Raw genomic sequence first — 19158 nt, forward strand, 5'->3', positions numbered from 1 at the left:
CCATAGAGTCGCTAGCACTCTCTCATCCCCATAATCCTAGTTGGTTGAGCATATCTTGGTCAAACGCTTCTCCAATATCTTGTTGAAGGCCTCCACTGTACCATTTTCCTAAGGGTGATATGGGTTGATCCTATGGTGTTGTTTCATGAAGTTTTAAAGTAAGGAGGAAACTATTTCATTTATGAAGTTTGTCCCCTGATCAGTAGTGAGACTCATAGGGCACCAAATTCTAGATATGATGTTCTCAAATATGAATCTGGCAGTGGTATGCATAGTAAATTCTTTAATCGCTGTGGCCTCTGCCCATCTGGTAAGGTACTTAGATGCAGTGATGATATATCTAGAATGAGAGTGATGTGTTGGCGGATTGATAGGTCCTATAAAATCAACCGATCATTTCTCAAATATCTATATTTCATGTACTAGGTGTAATGGCAGTTCATCATGGTTTCATTATCTCCCGACCCTTTAGCAAACATTACAACCTCTGGCATATTCCTTCACATCTTTGAAAACCATCAGCCACCATAGTCCTGCTTGCAATACTTTCCTTGTGGTAGCCTTTCCTCCAACATGTCCACTGCAACTCCTAAATGACACTCACATAATACATTATGTCTCTCATGATTGAGGAAACATCTCTGCAACACCTGATCAATGCCCAATTTATACAATTCCCCTACAATCAATTAATAATTTGCAGCTCAAATAACCATATGTCTCCATTGTGTTGTTGTGTATTCTTCCATACATTTACTTGTAGCTAAAAAGGCTGCAATGTCCTCCAAGTAATCTGGTACTGCTTCAATTTGAAATAGATCGATGTCTGGTAGCTGATCATCAAGGGATCCTCCACTTTCTCCTAATTCTAGTCGTGAGAGGTGATTAGGTCCCACATTTAATCGATTAGGCTTAACAATTACTTCAAATGTGAATTCTTAGAATAACAAAATCCATCTGCAAATTCTTCTTGTTCACTAAATACTTCAAAGAAAAATGGTCAGTGAAAAACTTGAACGGACCTCCCAACAAGTAGTGTCAGAATTTTTGAAGTGAATATACCATCGCAAGTGCCTCCCACTTAGTTGTGGTATAGTTCTTTTCTGTTGTAAACAACTTTTTGCTGGCAAATAAATCAAGTGATTGAGGTTCCCTTCCCCCAGCTGAGCTAGAACAACACCCAAAGAAATTCCTGAGGCATCAATGTGGACGTGGAACTTCTTGTTCCAGTCTAGGTAGACCAAGATCGGCACACTTGCTAGTTTTTCTTTTAGTATATTCATTGCATCATCACATTCTTCCAACCACATGAATCATTCAGCCTTCCTTAACAGCTTCTCCATAGGTGCAATAATTGAGGCATAGTTGCAAATAAACCTCTTGTAGTACCCTGTATGGCCCAAGATGGATCTTAGTTGTTTTATACTTGTAGGGGGGGTCCATATTAACGATTTTCACAACCTTAGCAGGGTCTACAAAAACTCCTTCCTTGCACACTATGTGGCCCAAGAGTGTGCCAAAGGGGACTACAAATATGCACTTATTCAAATTTAATGAGATCTGCAGTTGTCTACATCAGTCAAACATGATTCTAAGCAAACTAGAGTGTTTCTTCAGCAATCTATAGACTGACTAGCCATCCATATAAACTTCTAGGAACTTATGGATGTAATCTCTAAAGGCGACAATCACAATCCTTTAGAACACCGCAGGGGAATTCTTGAGTCTAAATGGCATAACACGATATGCATAGGACCACCATTCTGTGGTAAATGTATTTTTCTTCTTGCCTTCCTCCACGATCCTAACTTGGTGATAACTAAAGAATCCATCTATAAATGAATAGGCTTCATTCCCTGCCACATTGTCTAAAACTTCATCACTAAATTGAGTAGGAAAAGGATCATGAACACAACTGTTGTTCAGACTGTGGCAGTCCACACAAACCATTATCTCTACAGTGTCCTTATTTTTTGTCACAATTGGACTTTCCCACTCTCCCTCATCCAACGTGAATATAAGCCTCATTGCTAACATCTTATCTATCTCTTTTTTCACTTTCTCCTTAACCCTTGTGTTCAGTCTGTATGTTCGATTCTTTACTACCATTACATCTAGTTTCAACATGATTTTCATCTCCCCTAGGTCTCCCTTAATCCCCTTTAGTTCTGCAATAGACAATGGGAACAAATCTTCATATTCTCTCAAGAGGTCGAAAATCTCCTTTGTGGTCTTCTCATCCCAATAATCTCCAATTGAGGCTAACTTATGTTTGTAATCATTCCTGATGTTATGTTTTCAAAACTTCAATGGAAGTGTGTAGCATCCCTCATAGGTCCATCCTTGATGTCCCTTTATCATTTAGTTCCATTGAATGACAAATGTCATAATTCCTCTAGATCATCCTCATCTGATTCTATGTCCACCTTCCCATAGGCTACAACTTCATGATATATGGAATCATAGATATGCTCTAGAGTCTTCTGATCTATGCAACCCTCCATTAGTTGACCCGTTGTAAGCAAAATCTTCTTGACAACCTGCAATTCCTCAGCCAACCTTTTGTCGTTGTCTAAGAAATAAAATCACTAACAAATTGATCAACCAAACTATCCCAATTTCCAGTCTCTATCCTTATACATGCCAAGATTTTGGAAAGGTTCCCAGGGTGTGTATAAAACCATGCACCCACAACTCCTTTGGAACTTCATCCTGGTTCCATTTGTCCTTACAATTTTGCAAATGTTGTCAAGGGTCAGAGTCCCCTTTGTACTTTACAAAATCTTGAGGGTACTCCCCGCTTGTCTGAATCTTACTTCCATTTCTATTTTGATCTTCTCCCATTCTTGGAGATAGTTATGATGAACTCCCCACCACCTTGTCGATGTCACTTGTAATGTGACATTTAGTAGAGGTACTTTGTGTTCTTCAAGAATAGTTGCATCAATCTTGTTGATAAACGAATTGACTGAATCTATACCATTAAAAATAGGGAAGTCTCGTACCTCAGTGCTAATCCAATTAATCCAACTAATTGTGGCACAATGTCTAGTGTTGATTTTGTATCCACCCTGTTGCCAATCATCCCAAGCGACTTCTAAGCCAACCTCCAAACTTTGAATGCTCCACCAGCTAATAGACCCTTTAGTCATTGGGTTGATGTAGTCCTTCCTTCTTCCTTATGTTAGTCTATATAGTTGATCCAACAATCCTGGCTCTTCTCTGTCATCTATTGGTTATGTGAATCTTGGTCCTTGATAGGGGTCTAGAGGTTGAATCACCCTAACCCCTTCTACCTCAAAATTCATTAGTTCCTTCTTCAAATCGATTATGGCATAGTTCTCAAAGGCCCATTCTATCCTGAGAAATGCTAAGTAGGGGTCCTTGTCCCCCATGATGTCTATCACTTCAAAGTTTGCATGGGTCTTCACCCTCACTACATCAACTTCCAGTCGCCCAATCTGGAGGAAACAATATTGATTCTTCATATGTAGCTAGATTGGTGAAAACATCTACTGAGGTTTCTCAGGGCTTCCCACATTTTTCTGGGAAAAACGTTGATATCTAAGCCTAGATCCAACATAGTGTCCTTAATCTAGAACCCCGCAATCTGGTCATCAATCCATAATTATCTTCACATTCTATTCTTATTTCTCCATACCCTCCTGGAGTCTCTTTTAGGTAGGTTTTCGGAGATGACTCCTCCCTCAACCGCCCCGTCTCGAATAGCCTCTTTCAAAAAATTTGGCAACCTCCCCAACATCTGGTCATCATTCATGATTTGTAGAAATAATCTGAACCATTCTTCAATGAGTCGGACTTTGGACTTTGGTAGGTACGGGCTCTTAACTTTAATAGATCATGGTTGATCCTTTTGTGGTCCTCCACCTCCTGTCATATTTTTGAAAACTTCTATGGCTTCCTTTTAGTACTTTTTCTGCTACTCAGGGTCATATGAGAGCTTTGGGGAGGCCAATATTATAATTTTGGGTTGTTTCGTGGCTCCCAGGTCAGCTCCAATATTTTTTCCTCCACATGTGACTATATTAATATTTGAGGGGGGGATCGCCCCTAGTAACCTTGGCTCTGCATTAATTAAATTTTCTCCCCTCTGGCGGTTTCACCCTTCCCATCTTGTAATCTGTTTTGGACAATCCTATGTTGCATGTGCGTTGACTCTGCACTAAGAGAACCATGGTCTTCTTTGTAGTGGGAAATCCTAGGAAACATGCCCTTCCTGATAATCATTGTAATAGTGAATTGGGCCTTTGCCTCTTGTCCTTCCTCCCCTCGTTCCTCCCCCTCCTTTCCCTCAAGAAGTCTCGTTGAATCATAAGGTCGATCAGTCTAACCAATCAACTAGAGAATCCAATGCCCTACACTGATCAGTATGGTAAATTGTTGAAGCACAAAATTCACAATAATTGTTATTTGGAACATCAAAGTATTTTGCAGTATTGGGCATAAACGAGGGGGGTTCCCATATCCCCTGCATACCTCACAATAATTTGGTTGGTTGTGTCCTTTGTATAAACCTTGTGACCCTATTTGCACAATTCCTGCTGCGGATGTAGACCCAGGTGGTCCTACTAATGTAGACGTGGTATTTGTGCCTCGCAACCTTGGGCATTCTATAGCAACATGACCTTCCACTAAGTAGGTTGTACACCATACGTTTGGCCATGCCAGGGAAGTTGCAGATCCTTCAACTTCTCTGTCAGATTCACAATTTGATGTTTTAGACCTAAAATGCATAGATCATAAGGTGTCACTCCCCCCCGACACTCATGTGGGTATCCTATCAAAGCTTCAATCCGGGTTGCTTGCTCTAGAGCATCTTGCAGTGTATCAATTTTCTGCTACGTCAATGGTGTTTGGTGAGAGGAAATGGTGCTTTGATAAACCAGTCCCTTTGATGATTTGAATCTATCGGGTAGCTTAGTGTTGGGTCTCTATAATACTAGTGATTACCCCATTACTATTGTAGTTATACCCCTTATTTATATTGTTGTGCCCCTATTACCCCCATATTGTTATTTCTGTGCCCCATAGAATCCCTCTATTGTTATTTTTGTGGCTTTATATTATTATCGTTAGGTCGGCTGGATTATATTGTGACTCCTTAGACTCCTATATATAGAAAGAAGGTTTTGTCATTTGGATCATCAAAGAATTGTTCATTTATGTAATGTAAAGGAGGTTGCCCCCTCGAAGAGGCTGAATTCTAAGGCGTTGATCTATCTTTTCTATCTTTTCTTGAGTTGGTTTCATAACACTTAGTTTACCAATTGTGTCCATAAATCTTTGTATCATCTCCCATGCAGTCTCTCCCTCTCGCTTCTTTATTTCCCATAGTTCCGAAAACCCTTGTTGATTGGTCTGGGGAAGTTTAAATTCTTGTAAAAATTCTCTTTTAACATCATCCATAATTAGATTCTGGTGTAAATATGACCACTTTATGAACCATCTCAAAGCCCTTTCTCTGAGAGTGGTCTAGAATTCAATTAACTTCACATCATTCGGTGTTTGGCGGGCCCTCTAGATGGCTTCAAACATATACCAATGTTGTTCTACATCATTGTTCCCTTTACCAGAGAACTCGGGATACCTAGTGAATGATCCCACCATTTTTGATTGAGCCTGTGCTAGGAGTACAAATCCCTGCAACCCAAGTTGTAATGATCCTTGTAGACTCGTACCACTACTACTAGTTCCACTACTACTAGCACTAGCTCTGTAATTAGCATGCACCATATGAACTCTTATAATTTTATTTAACTTATATAGGAATTTGTCAAGATTACGATAGATTACCATGGGAAGGTTGGGGGAGACACTACCTGAGCTTTGGGGAGGTAGATCATTGATTCCTTTGGACACATCATCTTCAACAAATATTCTCCTTATAGCAAAGTTCATGTCATCATCCAGGCCTCCCTTTGAGCCTATGTGTCCCATTCCATCCAACATTTTCATTTCTCCTCGCAGGGTGGATCCTTGTCACCTTCTGGATCCGTCGCTATTTCATCTGTCTTTTCCCTTCCCACTGGACTTTCTTCCACACTTTCTTCCTCCTTCATATATCTTAACACCGCTCCTTCTTGGCGCAAATCATTTTTCGACCTTTTAATTGCTTGCATAGCCCTCTCCCACCATTTCTCATCTATCTATGCTCTCCTTTGCACTCTTAGATCCTTGGCTTTTCAGAATTCATATGTGTCCATCCTCATGACATTCTCATAGTTCCTTGCTCAGTAACATCCCTCCCTTTAGGTCCTTCCCCTAGTACTAGGTATTTACACTACCATGCTTGGGTTCTCGAACACCAACAAGCCCTCTTCCACCATTAGAACCTCAATCCACAAGGTAACCTCCTTTAGTAGACGAAGACTAATGATTTTCTACTGCAAACTCAATAATGTATCCCTCCAACGTGTTCTGTACCCATAAATCTGCCACTCTTGTCAGATCTGTATCAAGGCGGTGTAGCTCAGTAAGATCTTCTTGAGTCCAAGCACAACGAGATGGATTTTTTCCACTGGACTTTCCTTTCACTTGAAATTTGTAAAGTTCTTCTACAAACTTGCACCAAAATATCTCGTATTGATCACTAGCCGGTTTCGCGTACAGGATTTTCTCTTTCAGCTTCTCGATACTTTTTCAGAGGAGTTGAGTTTGCTGAGAAACAAACTAGCCCACTTGCTCATTCCACCATTTTTGTAGTTCTTTCTTAAAGATCCTCGATACCATATTCCAAACCCCTTTTGAAATTTCAGGTTCTCGACAATGGAACCATTTGTTGGCATAGAAATAACAATAGGGTTGAGACCCCGGGTTCAGGCACAGGGGCCAACAAGGCTTCATTGTAGTCTAGCACAACGCCGACATTTTCAAGCATGTTGCGACCTTAGTTAGATGGGAGTTGGAATCTAGTATTGGGAAGAATCATATCATAGAATCAAGAAGAAAAGAATATTGAATCATTCTACAAGGAAGTCTGATCACAACAAGTCATAAATGTTGTAAAAGAGATATTACTTACATACATAAAAAAAATTAAAGAACTATATTAACATGCAACTAACACACAATGGTCCCAATAGCAGTCTTCATCATTAATCTGAGTAGTGAATACATTACATCAGGCTCAAGGCCTCTTTTCCAACATACAAAAACTCTAGACAGAACAATACATAAGCATATGAAACAATAGATACATAGCGGCTCTCCTAGCTCCACAACAACAACCATTCAGTGTTCTCCTTTCTTCCTTTTGACTTGTTCTTCCTTCTCTCTGCGTGCCAACCTGGACTGCTAGTTCCTTCTCAAGCTCTCTGCCTTCTCCCTTGCTCAGTTGTTTCCATTCCTCAGATATCCTTGCTCTTTTCCCGCTCAGTTTTGTCTGCTCCTTCCCACCATCCCTCCTCAACTACCCGCCTTCCACAGGTTCCTTCCTTTTTCCCGATTGTTATTCTCGCAACTCTCCAACAGCCACTTCCGCCACTTGTCACCATCCTTTTGACTCATCGCCAAATTTTTTTAAACTGCTAGTTCCTTCTCATGCTCTCTGCCTTCTCACTTGCTCAGTTGTTTCCATTCCTCAGATATCCTTGCTCTTTTCCCGCTCAGTTTTGTCTGCTCCTTCCCACCATCCCTCCTCAATTACCCGTCTTCTGCGAGTTCCTTCCTTTTTCCCGATTGTTATTCTCGCAACTCTCCAATGGCCACTTCCGCCACTTGTTGCCAACCTTTTGACTCATCGCCAAAACTTTTTAAATCCTCCAAAAACAAAGGCTCCAACACCTCTCAACAAGAAAGGGATTATCAACCACCCCTATCCTGCATCTATGGAACTCTATATTCCCTCTTGAGAAGGCCTTTGTCAAAATATCAGCATCTTGTTCCTTTGTGGGAATGTACTGCAACAACATAATCTGCCTTTGCACACAATCCCATAGATGGTGATATTGGATATCAATATGCTTGGATCGATCATGAAAAATAGGATTTTCAAAGAGTTGCCTGCAACTCTAATTATCATAGTAAATCAAAGATGGATCCATCATCTAACCAAACAAGCCAACAAGTATCATTCTCATCTAGATTGCCTCACATGCAGCTTGACTTGCAACCACGTATTTTTATTCTGCCGAGATGAGTGTCGTAGATCTTTTGTCCTTGTTATGCCAAGAAACCACAGCAGACCCAAAAATAAAAATTCCACCTCATGTACTCTTCTGGTCGAATGGACTCCCGACCCAATTTGCATCGGTGAATCCACACAACTTCACTCTCTCTGTATATATGTACCAAAGTCAAAACTGGGTAGTGCCTCTGAGGTAATGTAGAAAATGCTTCGCTGTCCTCCAAAAAATTTTGTTTTGCCTAACCATAGCTTGGATCAGCTAGTTGAGTGCAAAACACATATCTGGTTGTGTGTTCATAAGATACATGAGTGAACCCACCAACTGCCTGTAAATAATCGCATCCACTTCCTCACCTAAAGTGGCATCCTCTTTCCTCTAGTTGGTTGCTAGAGGAGTCTCCATGGGTTTGCACCTATCCATGTGGAAACCTTTGAAGTATCTTGTTGGCATACTTTCCTTGAGGGAAAAACAATTCCCCATCACCTTTCCATACTTTCAATCCAAGAAAGTAGTGCATGAGACCCATGTCTGTCATGTTAAACTCTCTTGCAAGGTCCTCCTTATAAAATTGGATCAAATTCTCATCACCAGTCAAAATCAAGTCATCAACATATAAAACAATAATCAACAATTTACCTTATATCAAAATATGATAGATGCTTGCGTCCGCTTCACTTTTGGTGAAGCCCAAATCGGTGAGATAGCTATCGATCTTGGTGTACCAAGCATGGGGTGCTTGCTTGAGACCATACAATGCTCGCTTGAATCTACACACATGAGACTCTCAATAAAAAGTCTCGAAACCTTATGGTTGCTCGATATACACCTCCTCCTCAATAACTCCATTGAGGAATGTTGTTTTCACATCCATCTGGTGGATTTTCCACCCCATCTGTGCAGCTAGAGCTAGGATTGATTAGATGGATGAGTACCTTGCTATAAGAGAAAAGGTCTCCTCATAGTCAATCCCCTCAACCTGAGAGTACCCCTTAGCCATGAATCTATCCTTGTACTTTTTTATGATTTCGTCTATTTCATGCTTCACCTTCAAGATCCATCTCAAACCCACAATTGATTTGTCTACTCTTCTTGGGACCACTTCCCAAACACTGTTCTTTACAATGGTTTTGTACTCCTCCACCATTGCATCAACCCATACTGGTTGTTCTACTGCTTCCTCGAAAGAGGATGGCTTAGCCTCTACTAGCTCAGTCATTAGAGCCATGTAGCCAGTGTATTGATCTGGAGACCTTCTCTTCCTGCGATAATTTGGAGGAGAACCCACATTCTCCCTCTCATCCTGCAAAAGTCTCTCATTTTCCCTAGTTCTCTTCCTACCTTCTCTGGATGGTTCTGCTTGAGTGGTTGTATCCACTCTCTGCTCCTCAATTTTTGGCTTCTCCCCAACATCCTGAGGCTCCTCATTTGGAGTTAAAAACCCCTCCTCTGGTGGCATCTGAAGATCCCTCTCAAAAGAGCACCGCATGGCTTTGTCTTCATTAAATATTACATCCCTTCATACAACTATCATTCCGAGGGATGGAAAATACACATGTTAGTTTTGGGGAGTTTCTGTGTAACCCACAAATACCTCCAACTTTGTTGTCAACTTTATCCTCTTCCTTGATTCTTTGGATACATGGAAATAAATAGATGCTACAAAAATCCTAAAGTGTGACACATTTGGCTTCCTCCCCAAGAAAGCCTCCTCCAGTGTCATCATGTCGAGAATCTGATGATGAATCTTGTTCTACAAATAGACTGTTGTGTTGCATTCTTTAGCACACAAGTGAAGAGATAGGCTCTGTTCATGCAACATCACCTGTGCTGCTCCCACAATGCTACAGTTCTTCCTCTCAGCGACCCCATTTTGTTGTGGATTGTGGATTGTTGTCAAGTCTCATTGAATGCCTTCTTTTGCACTGAATTTTCTAAACTCATTCAACACGTACTAACCTCCATTATCATTCCTGAGAGCCTTCACCTTCGTTCCTATTTATTTCTCCACCATTGCCTTGAACTCTAAGAACTTGGATAAAGTCTCTTCCTTCTTCTATATGAAGAAGATTTGACACTTCCGTGAGAAATAATAAAAAAGATGACAAAATATTTGTGCTTGGTAGTGGAGGCTGTCGAGAAAGGTCCATAAACATCAGAGTGGATCCTTTCAAGGATTGCATGTGCTCTGCTGCCCCAATCATGGAAAGTGGATTTTGTGTACTTCCCCAAGGTACACCCTTTACATGTATCTTGTAATTGTAGTGCTCCATTGGGGAGGCTTGTGGTTATTTATTGCATGATATTCAAAAAACCATGATGCAAATGGCCAAGTCTTCTATGCCAAAGTTCACTGACATCGCAGCTCTGCACCTTCTTTGCCTTTGTGCTCAATGCAACATAATCCTCCACATCTATCTTGTAGAGGTTCTTCACACAAACCATGATATTCTTCACATGTCCTGTGGCTATGTGTCTCAGGAATTCCTTTCCTTTGTTGAAGATCACATCATAAACACGGTCTTCCAAAATTGTAATGGAGACAATATTCTTCTTTAGACTCAGAACAAACATCACATCCTTGAGTCTGAGAGGGGAGCTCAACTCCCTCTAAAAGGTGACTATACCAATCCCAATCACGTTGTGTTGAAATTTCTAAGTCTAACCTGTTAGAAATTTTCTTGCACTATCTGGTTTATTTCTCCTAAATACTGAAATAAACACAATGCAGTCTCAACCATCTACAAATCATCAATTGAAAGAAATATACAAACACACAAGGGACACCATTATTTTTGGACAATCGTCTGCTGAAAAACCCAACTTGGGAAATTGGTGCAATAGTTCTGAGGATTTTATTATTAAGCAGCTTTTCTTGAGCACAAATGGGTACCAAATTGGCTCACCTAATAGAGAAATCAATCTGGCAGTAATACCTCTCTTTGGAAGCAGATATTCTAAAAGTCTACCCCACGAAACTCTCTCCAACACCTCTCTGAGGCTCTGCGTCACCCACTCTGGCCTCTGCATCAGCTTGAAACCCTTTGTGCAGCCCTCTAATGCTCTGCGTAGCCTTTCTGGCCCTTTGCGTCACCTCTGCAGCCTCTGCATCACTCACAGAGGCACTCTGGCCCTCTGCGCAGTCACTCTAGCCTCTGTGTGGCTCCTGTTGGCTCTGCATCTGCCTCTCTGCCTCTGTGATGGTCTTCTGAAACTATCTCTGCCCCTCTGTTATGCACTCGCTGCCCCTTGTTGTAACTATGATCACTGGTTCGGTTTCTCTTAGCATACCCCGCTCAAGAAAATCGAACTGATTGATCAATCTGGTGTCTCTCCAAGTGACCCTCAAGCCCCCTCTTATACTGTTTTTGTTGAGTCTTCAAAAGTCGAGATTATATCTCTAATCAACGATTAAGATTAGATTTGGCTTGATCCATGTCATTTAGAACCTTCTAACACAGTTTTATATTAATACCCATTAATATTTTTATTTTCCTAAGTTTATACTTAAGAACCCATTAAAAATATTAATTATTTAATATCTCTCTCATTGGGTAGAATTTCCCCAAACCATTTATGGGTCTTGGAGATCTCATGTGCTTTAGCCTCTCCACTAATTTTCATGGTAGAGAACATTCGATGCTACCCAAAATCAACACGTTGTACCTTCCATCATCTCCCATCTTGATGTGCATCTCGATATATTTCTCCTCCAAACCATTGAAAAAACATCTATTCCCCATCATATGGAATGAGGCACAGTTCTCGAGATACCACACGCTTCTCATCACTGTGTTGGCCATGCATGCAATGAGAGTGAAGTCGAGCTCGAACTGTGAAGCCAAGACTTCACTTGCTTCTCCTCTCGGGGTCTTCTTTCTTGTCTTCTTGTGTGGACACTTCGTGGCATATTGCCTAAATTCGTGACAGTGAAAGCACTTGATTCTCAACAAGTCTTTCTTCTTGCCCCCTTGACTAGATTCTGCTTTGGATTGGGATTTCCTCCCTTTCCCTTTCTTTGCCTTTCTAAACAAGGAATAGTTCTCCTCATCCTCTCCCTTGGATGAAGTCTCATCTCTAGTATTCTACCTTATTTCCTCCTGTACCAGGTCGGACCATAAGCGCTCCCAACTTGGTAGTTTCTCCCTACCATTTACCAAATCTTGATAGCTATGCTAGCTCTTGGGAAGGCCCAAAAGGGCTATAGCTACCAAGTCTTCTTCATGGACATTAACAAGACCCCTCCAAGTTCATCATGACACTATGTAAACTTGCTCAGATATTGTGGAATAGTGTCATTCTTCTTCATCTTGATACTTCGAAGCTTGTCCTTGAGTTCCAACTTCCTATGGTCACTACTATTCTCAAACAATTATGTCATTGCTTTCCACATCGTGAACGAAGTCTCTTTTCCATGGAGATTTGAGATAATATGATCCAGTACTCCCTCCAATAAGATTATCCTTGCTTTGGCCGCATGTTTCTTCCACTGAGCAAGATTTTGGGTATCAAATGCTCTGCAGAAGTTAATTCACCATCTAGAACACAAATTATATACATGCAAAAGGAAACATCACACATGCACATAAATTTATCTAGGGAAAGAAACTACTCAAAACCCCTTACTATATATATTGCATTACTCAAAGAATAAAGATGAAATACATATGCTTTCTCAAGCCTAAGCACACCCTGCAAGTCTATAGTCTATCCCTCTACCTAATTGATTGATTTGGCCAACACTTAGCCACTTTTCAAGCCCTCCGAGCTCCTATTCCCTTCTGTTGATCCTCGGGAAATTGGCCCCTATTATTCAGGAATTTCCCACTATTGAATTGTGCAATTCCTTAGGTCCTTCCTCTGACTGCATGCACCACCTGTACACATTGGAGTGTGCTACAACTAATATTACACTTCCTTGGAATATCCATCTCAACTGGGTAACTCGAATTCTCTGCATGCAATAATTATTTTGGGTTGATTGATCAATTAACTGGTTGATCACTGAGTGTGGTTGAAGTTCCACTTCCACAACTTGACCTCCACTAGTTCTTTTGACAGTTAGAACTAGTTTAACTGATAATAACTCAAATTAACTGAAATAGATTGCTACAAATTAGCAATCAAACATACTGAACTGAACTCAAGCTTCCCCAACTCGAATTAACTAAGTTAACTGAGTGACAAGTGCCATGTCACCTCAGTTAACTACCTCCAAGATTTATGCTAAAATAGAAATTTGAATTTTCTCTAGTTTGACCAAGGAAAAGTCAAACTGAGATTTTCTTGTTGCATTTTCAACACTTCCAGAGTTTGGATTCTAGCAGCAACATCTGATCACCCTCTAGTATGATAATTGGAGTGCCCTCAAGCTCACTGAAGGTATAGTTCAGCACAAGTGTAGCAAACATGTTAGGCTACAAATGCAGTTCATCATAATGCTCATTCATGATCGAGGTATTGAAGTGCTATTTTTACCTATAGATGATCAAGTTGTAGACATTTTCATGAATTCTCTTATAGAAGTGAATATTTTTAAACTTCGATCTATGTATGTTAAGTGTTCAGGAAGTTGTTATTAAGGGGGGATAGGCTCTAATGCCTACCTCCTTCTCCTATTGTGTCCCCATTTTAAATCATTCAACCCTATTCCAAGTTATTCTTATGGTGGGATGTTATGATCTTTACATAAAAGTGTGTTTCATTAGCATACATTAGTTACACTGTATTCTCATAGTAGTGGTATGTTCTATACATAAAATGATCTAATGCTCATATTCTCCTCGATACTAACAAATATTATTATGTGGATTAACACTTGATTGGCCCACAATCTCTATCTAAAAAACATGGAGGTCATGGCTACCGATTGTTTGTGATAACTCCATTCTATAAAAAAAATTGTTTTGCATTAATAAAATTAGCTCGAGTGGCCATGTTGGTTGAGGTCGTGGACTCTTTCCCTCTTCAAGGGTTTTTAACCACATAAAAATATTGGTGTTGTGATCATTGTTCTGGTTGCATGTGTATTTACTAAAGGTCTTTGTCCTGTATGGAATACCTTTTTTACCCCAATAGGGTTACAAATTAGTAGCAACAATCATAGACACTCTTGTTCAACATAAACATTAGATGATTGTTCTTGAGGAGAAATGCAACATGGTTAGTAACATGGCCATAAAATTGAATAAAGGATATCAATTTGGGGTTTCAAAACAAGTACAACGAATCAATTCCACCTATTATGTGTTGAAGGATGAAGAATTGGTGCATTGACTACTCAAAGACATGGAAATTGTAAAGCATGATTCAGACCTTGTAGTGAAGCAACAAACAAAAGTAGCAATAGTGATGCTTTCTATTAGTTTTTATATTTTATAAAGTCATTGAGATCTTAGGTTTATTCTGCGAAATCCATGCCATCAAGAAATAAAAGAAACTTTTATCTAAAAATCTAAATAAACTAGGTTATAGCTTAATGCGATAGCTTGATAATTCTCATTATTTTCCCTTCCTTTAAAAATATATACATACTCTACCAACTCTAAATTTGAAATTATAACTTGAAAAAAAACACCTATTTTAATCATTAAACTCATATTAAAACCAAAATACTTTTAAATAAGAGATTTTTATTTTTAAACTAGGTTAAGCCTAGGTCCGGGCTAGCCTCCTTATTGGTTGGAAGAAGATTGATCCACCCAAGATGGGATACTTATCATCGGGATTTAACTAGGCTAACCCTAGTTATTAGTTGGAGGAAGATTGATTCACACAAGATGAGATGCTTATCACCAGGATTGTATGAGGCTCGGTTCAGCGTGGATACCTTTGAGAAGTTTAATTCCCCAAAATGACTTCCACTCCTTAGGACGCCCTTGGGAAGTTTAATTCCCAAAATAATTTCCACTCCTTAACCCTTCCCCATGAAATTTGAATATGCGACTTAGTGAAGACTAAGCCCTAAACCACTCAACTTACCTACCCCTCATGAATAAAACTTGACTCGGTGAAAGCTAACCCCACGGGGCCAACTTATCTGCACCTCATAAGTAAAACTTTGACGAATTTTCACTCGTTCTATTAAAGTAGAACCTATCATAATGTAAATGTAGAAATTACCGAAACCACTTTTTAAAACAATGTGTCGTTGTGAATGTAGAAATTACCAAAACCACTATTTTAAGCTTCCGACTGGTTCTCTCCTGTTTTCTTTCTCGGAAAATGTGTTTCTATAGCCGCCGTGAAGGGAAGCACGTGGTATGAAGCCCAGTCAAAATAGTACCTCAACCATAAGCAAAAGTCCATCTGAATCGATTCACGATTACGTGAAAGGTTCGTCTACCTGAAAGGTTCCTTTCATGTTATCAAAATTATTTGGATCTCTTTCGGAGAATTAAGAAGAAAGAAAAAAACATGTAAACTGCTCAAAGCAACCAGATGCTAGACTGGACATTGGAACTCCAAGGAAGCATGAGGAAGCAGAATTTTCACAAGTTATTGTGCTGTATTTTCCTATGTAATTCCGTATTATGGCTTATTCTGTTGGCACCCCCTCTGACAGACTTTGCAGGGACAGATTCATTTAGAAGTGCTTTACAGGCGACGTACCAATATAGTCTCCTGATCAATAGACACGCGTTGACGGAGGGTAGCGACGGGAAATCAGTGGATAAGGAGCGATCCCTATTGCTCCCGGTGTCGCAGCAATTGGGATCTGGATCGAATGAATTCAAAGGTGTTAAACCTGGAAAATTGGTCGCTGAAGACTGCAATGGCCGGTATGTTTACATGTACAATTTGCCTTCCAAATTCAACGAGCTCGTTTTGAGAGAGTGCGAGGAACTGAGCAGGTGGACGAATATGTGTCTGCATATCGCCAATTCAGGGCTTGGGCAGCCATTATTACAGTGGGATCAGGTGGGCGATCCCAAGGGCGCAGATTCTGACGTTGCAGGATCATCATGGTTCGCTACCAATCAGTTTACTGCAGAGGTTATTTTTCACGAGAGGATGAGGCGCTACCGATGCCTCACCCCAGACCCTTCTAAAGCAACGGCGTTTTATGTTCCTTTCTATGCAGGATTCGACATGTCGAGACACGTCAGGGATCGCAATTTGACGGCGAGGGACCGCACCGGGATCGAACTCGTGAAGTTTCTGAGGAGCAAACCACAATGGAAGAAAAGAGGGGGCAGAGATCATTTCATGGTTATTGGACGGATTGCTAGAGATTTCATGAGATTGCGAGATAGTCCTACGGCTTGGGGCAATACGTTCCTTTTTCTCCCGGAGATGAAGAACATGTCGAGTCTTTTGATCGAGGCCCAGCCGAGGGACAAGAACCAGCATGGTATCCCGTATCCTTCTTATTTCCATCCCCGAAATCGGTCAGAGATAGATCGGTGGCAGAAGAGAATGAGATCAAAGAGGAGACCGTTCCTTTTCTCCTTCGCCGGTGCCCCTCGGCCCACACTCGATATAAGAGGCCAAATCTTGGAGCAATGTTCGTCGTCTCCGCGTTGTGAATTGTTGAGATGCCAGAAAGGGGAAAGCATCTGTAACGAGCCTTCGGAAGTAATGAGACTCTTCACCAGCTCCGTGTTCTGTCTACAACCGCAGGGGGATTCCTTCACGCGGCGTTCTATTTTCGACTCCATGCTTGGAGGCTGCATCCCGGTTTTTTTCACCGAGCATTCGGCTTACACGCAGTACAAATGGCATTTGCCTCGCAACCGAAGCTCGTATTCAGTTTATATTCCCGGCAAAAAAGTGCAGAACGCCGGCAATAGGAGCATCGAACAACATCTACTGTCCCTCAGTGCGGATCAAGTCGAGAGCATGCGGAGGGAAGTAATTGGGTTGATTCCTTCCCTTACATACGCAGATCCTCGCTTCTCAGATGTAGATTTCACAGATTCCTTCGATCTCACGCTTCAAGGCCTCCTAAACAAAATTACTAAGGCGCAGATTTCACCGATGCCTTCGATCTAACTCTTCCAGGCGTCCTCAGTAAGATTTTTCTGGTAGAATCTGAGAATTCACCGGATTAACCGCCTACGAAAAGCAGAGGCGGTGGGAGGACTCGTGTGGCGAAAGGGCAGCCACTGCCGACGTAATATTACGTTAAAGACGTTCCCTGGGCCACGCTGGCCATTTATTCAACGAGTAGTTTTCATTCAATTAAATAACTGGATCGAAGACAATGGGCAAGGGCTCCCCGCTTTTTATGGCAGATATAGTGGAAGGGATCGGTAGATGAAAGGTCCAATTTGTGTGTAAGTGTAACACTCGCGAACGAAAGTCAAGAAAGTGTGCAGACTTAAAGGTGAGGTTGGTGTGTAAGTCTCGCCCAAGCGATAGACAATTTAAGATGTGTATTGATCCTCTTCTCAATAATAGATGTTTGATTTATATATGTTTATGCCAGGTCAATGTTGATCATCTAATAAAGTATATATATATATATTTCCAGACATGGTTTATTTTTATATTTACTAGTCAACCCATTAATTTCTCAATCTAATTTCTCAATCATGATGAATAAATAGTATATTATTTCAATAATAATGATATATAAATAGTATATTATTTTTATTATTTTTTTTTAGTTTTTAATGATGAATGTATAAATATTAAATTAGAAAGTTTGGAATATGTTATAAATTTGTTTTTGTTAGGTTAAAAGCTGGATTTTTTTGGACATAAGGAAATAGGTTAATGGCCCAAGATCTATAAGCATCTCAGGAGTGAAAGCCTGCCTTTTATGGACCACTATCCAGTTATTCTAACCTGATTTTCTTTCAATAATGGTAATGAGTCACCCTACATTAACAAATAACAATTAAAAATAACTGTCCGCTTTGCTGATTTAACAATTAAATTATGATAAATTTTCTAACTTATAAAAAAAAATAAACACTAAACTAAATATTATTTCATTTACCACCGACAAATTGCTCCTCGGTATCCGTTCAGTAATGATCATTCGAAAATGAAAAAGGAAAGAGATCCTAAATCTCCTCAGAGTGGATCATGACCATACAATTTATGGCGTTATGTATCAGTGGCTGACGTCAATAGTTATGCACCTGTCATTGACCTTATATTTTATTGGCAAAGTTGTTTTGTAATGATATTATATGTATATGATTATTTTGTTTTATCTCAATTTACAGTGGGATAATCCTAATTTGTGATTAGTTATAATGTGAGCTATTTATTACGGTTATTTAAGGGAAATTATACTCAATTATCTGATGTTTTGGGATTTTGGATTAATAAATTTTTTTGCGTAAGTTTGGCAGTTTTACTTTTTTATCATATCTAATATGTTATTCTAAGACTGGGAATTACTAATAATTTTATATTTAAAAGTGCTTTTACAAAACACCAAATCACAATTTCTCTAAAACTGCGTAAATTTATTTATTTTTATATTAAAAAAACTAATAATTAACCCAATAAAAATATTGTTTTAAATAATAATTTAAAATCAAATAATAAAAATATTATCACTTATTTTATTCATTGAAATTTTATTTCCTTTATAAATAAAAATTCCCTCAACTTATTTATATTATATTTTTTTCCTCATTTATATTTGCAATTTGCGGGTGTGACATATCCTCATATGTGTAAGTGCCTTCAGCATATTCGTTTTCAACTCAGTTCTCATTTTATTGCTCTCGATTTCTTCAGTTAGTCATTTTAATAATTATAATAGCAATTATTGTTGCATTTAAATTTAAACTTGGAGGACCATATTTTAATAAATGATTAAAGAAGATAAGGTGAAGCTTCCATGAAATCTATAAGAAAATGTGGACTAGTTGATGTATGGCAAAGCATTCTTGAAATATGATAAAAATATTTATGTTGTGTTATTTTTATGAGTCTCTTTTTTGTTACGTTATGATAGAGGGTAGTTGAAGGGTGTGTGATACACGGCAGGTGGTTTTTTTCGTTTTAAATTCATAGTTATGTTAATGGGGTGGGAGAGGTATGAGGTGCA

The 19158-nt window shown here is 39.6% G+C and overlaps 1 protein-coding gene across 1 annotated transcript; it reads left to right on the forward strand.

Annotated features, from left to right (window-relative positions):
- Positions 1 to 15617: 15617 nt before the first annotated feature.
- LOC149196092 (xyloglucan galactosyltransferase KATAMARI1 homolog) lies at positions 15618 to 17138 on the forward strand. Its single transcript, XM_089408160.1, has one exon. It carries the CDS (start codon positions 15618 to 15620, stop codon positions 17136 to 17138), a length of 1521 nt encoding a protein of 506 aa, XP_089264286.1.
- The last annotated feature ends 2020 nt before the right edge of the window (positions 17139 to 19158 follow it).

The sequence above is a fragment of the Pinus tabuliformis genome, chromosome 2_2, assembly GCF_031772625.1.
Source record: "Pinus tabuliformis cultivar Carrire ecotype Pingquan chromosome 2_2, CPIR1, whole genome shotgun sequence".
Lineage (NCBI taxonomy): Eukaryota > Viridiplantae > Streptophyta > Pinopsida > Pinales > Pinaceae > Pinus > Pinus tabuliformis.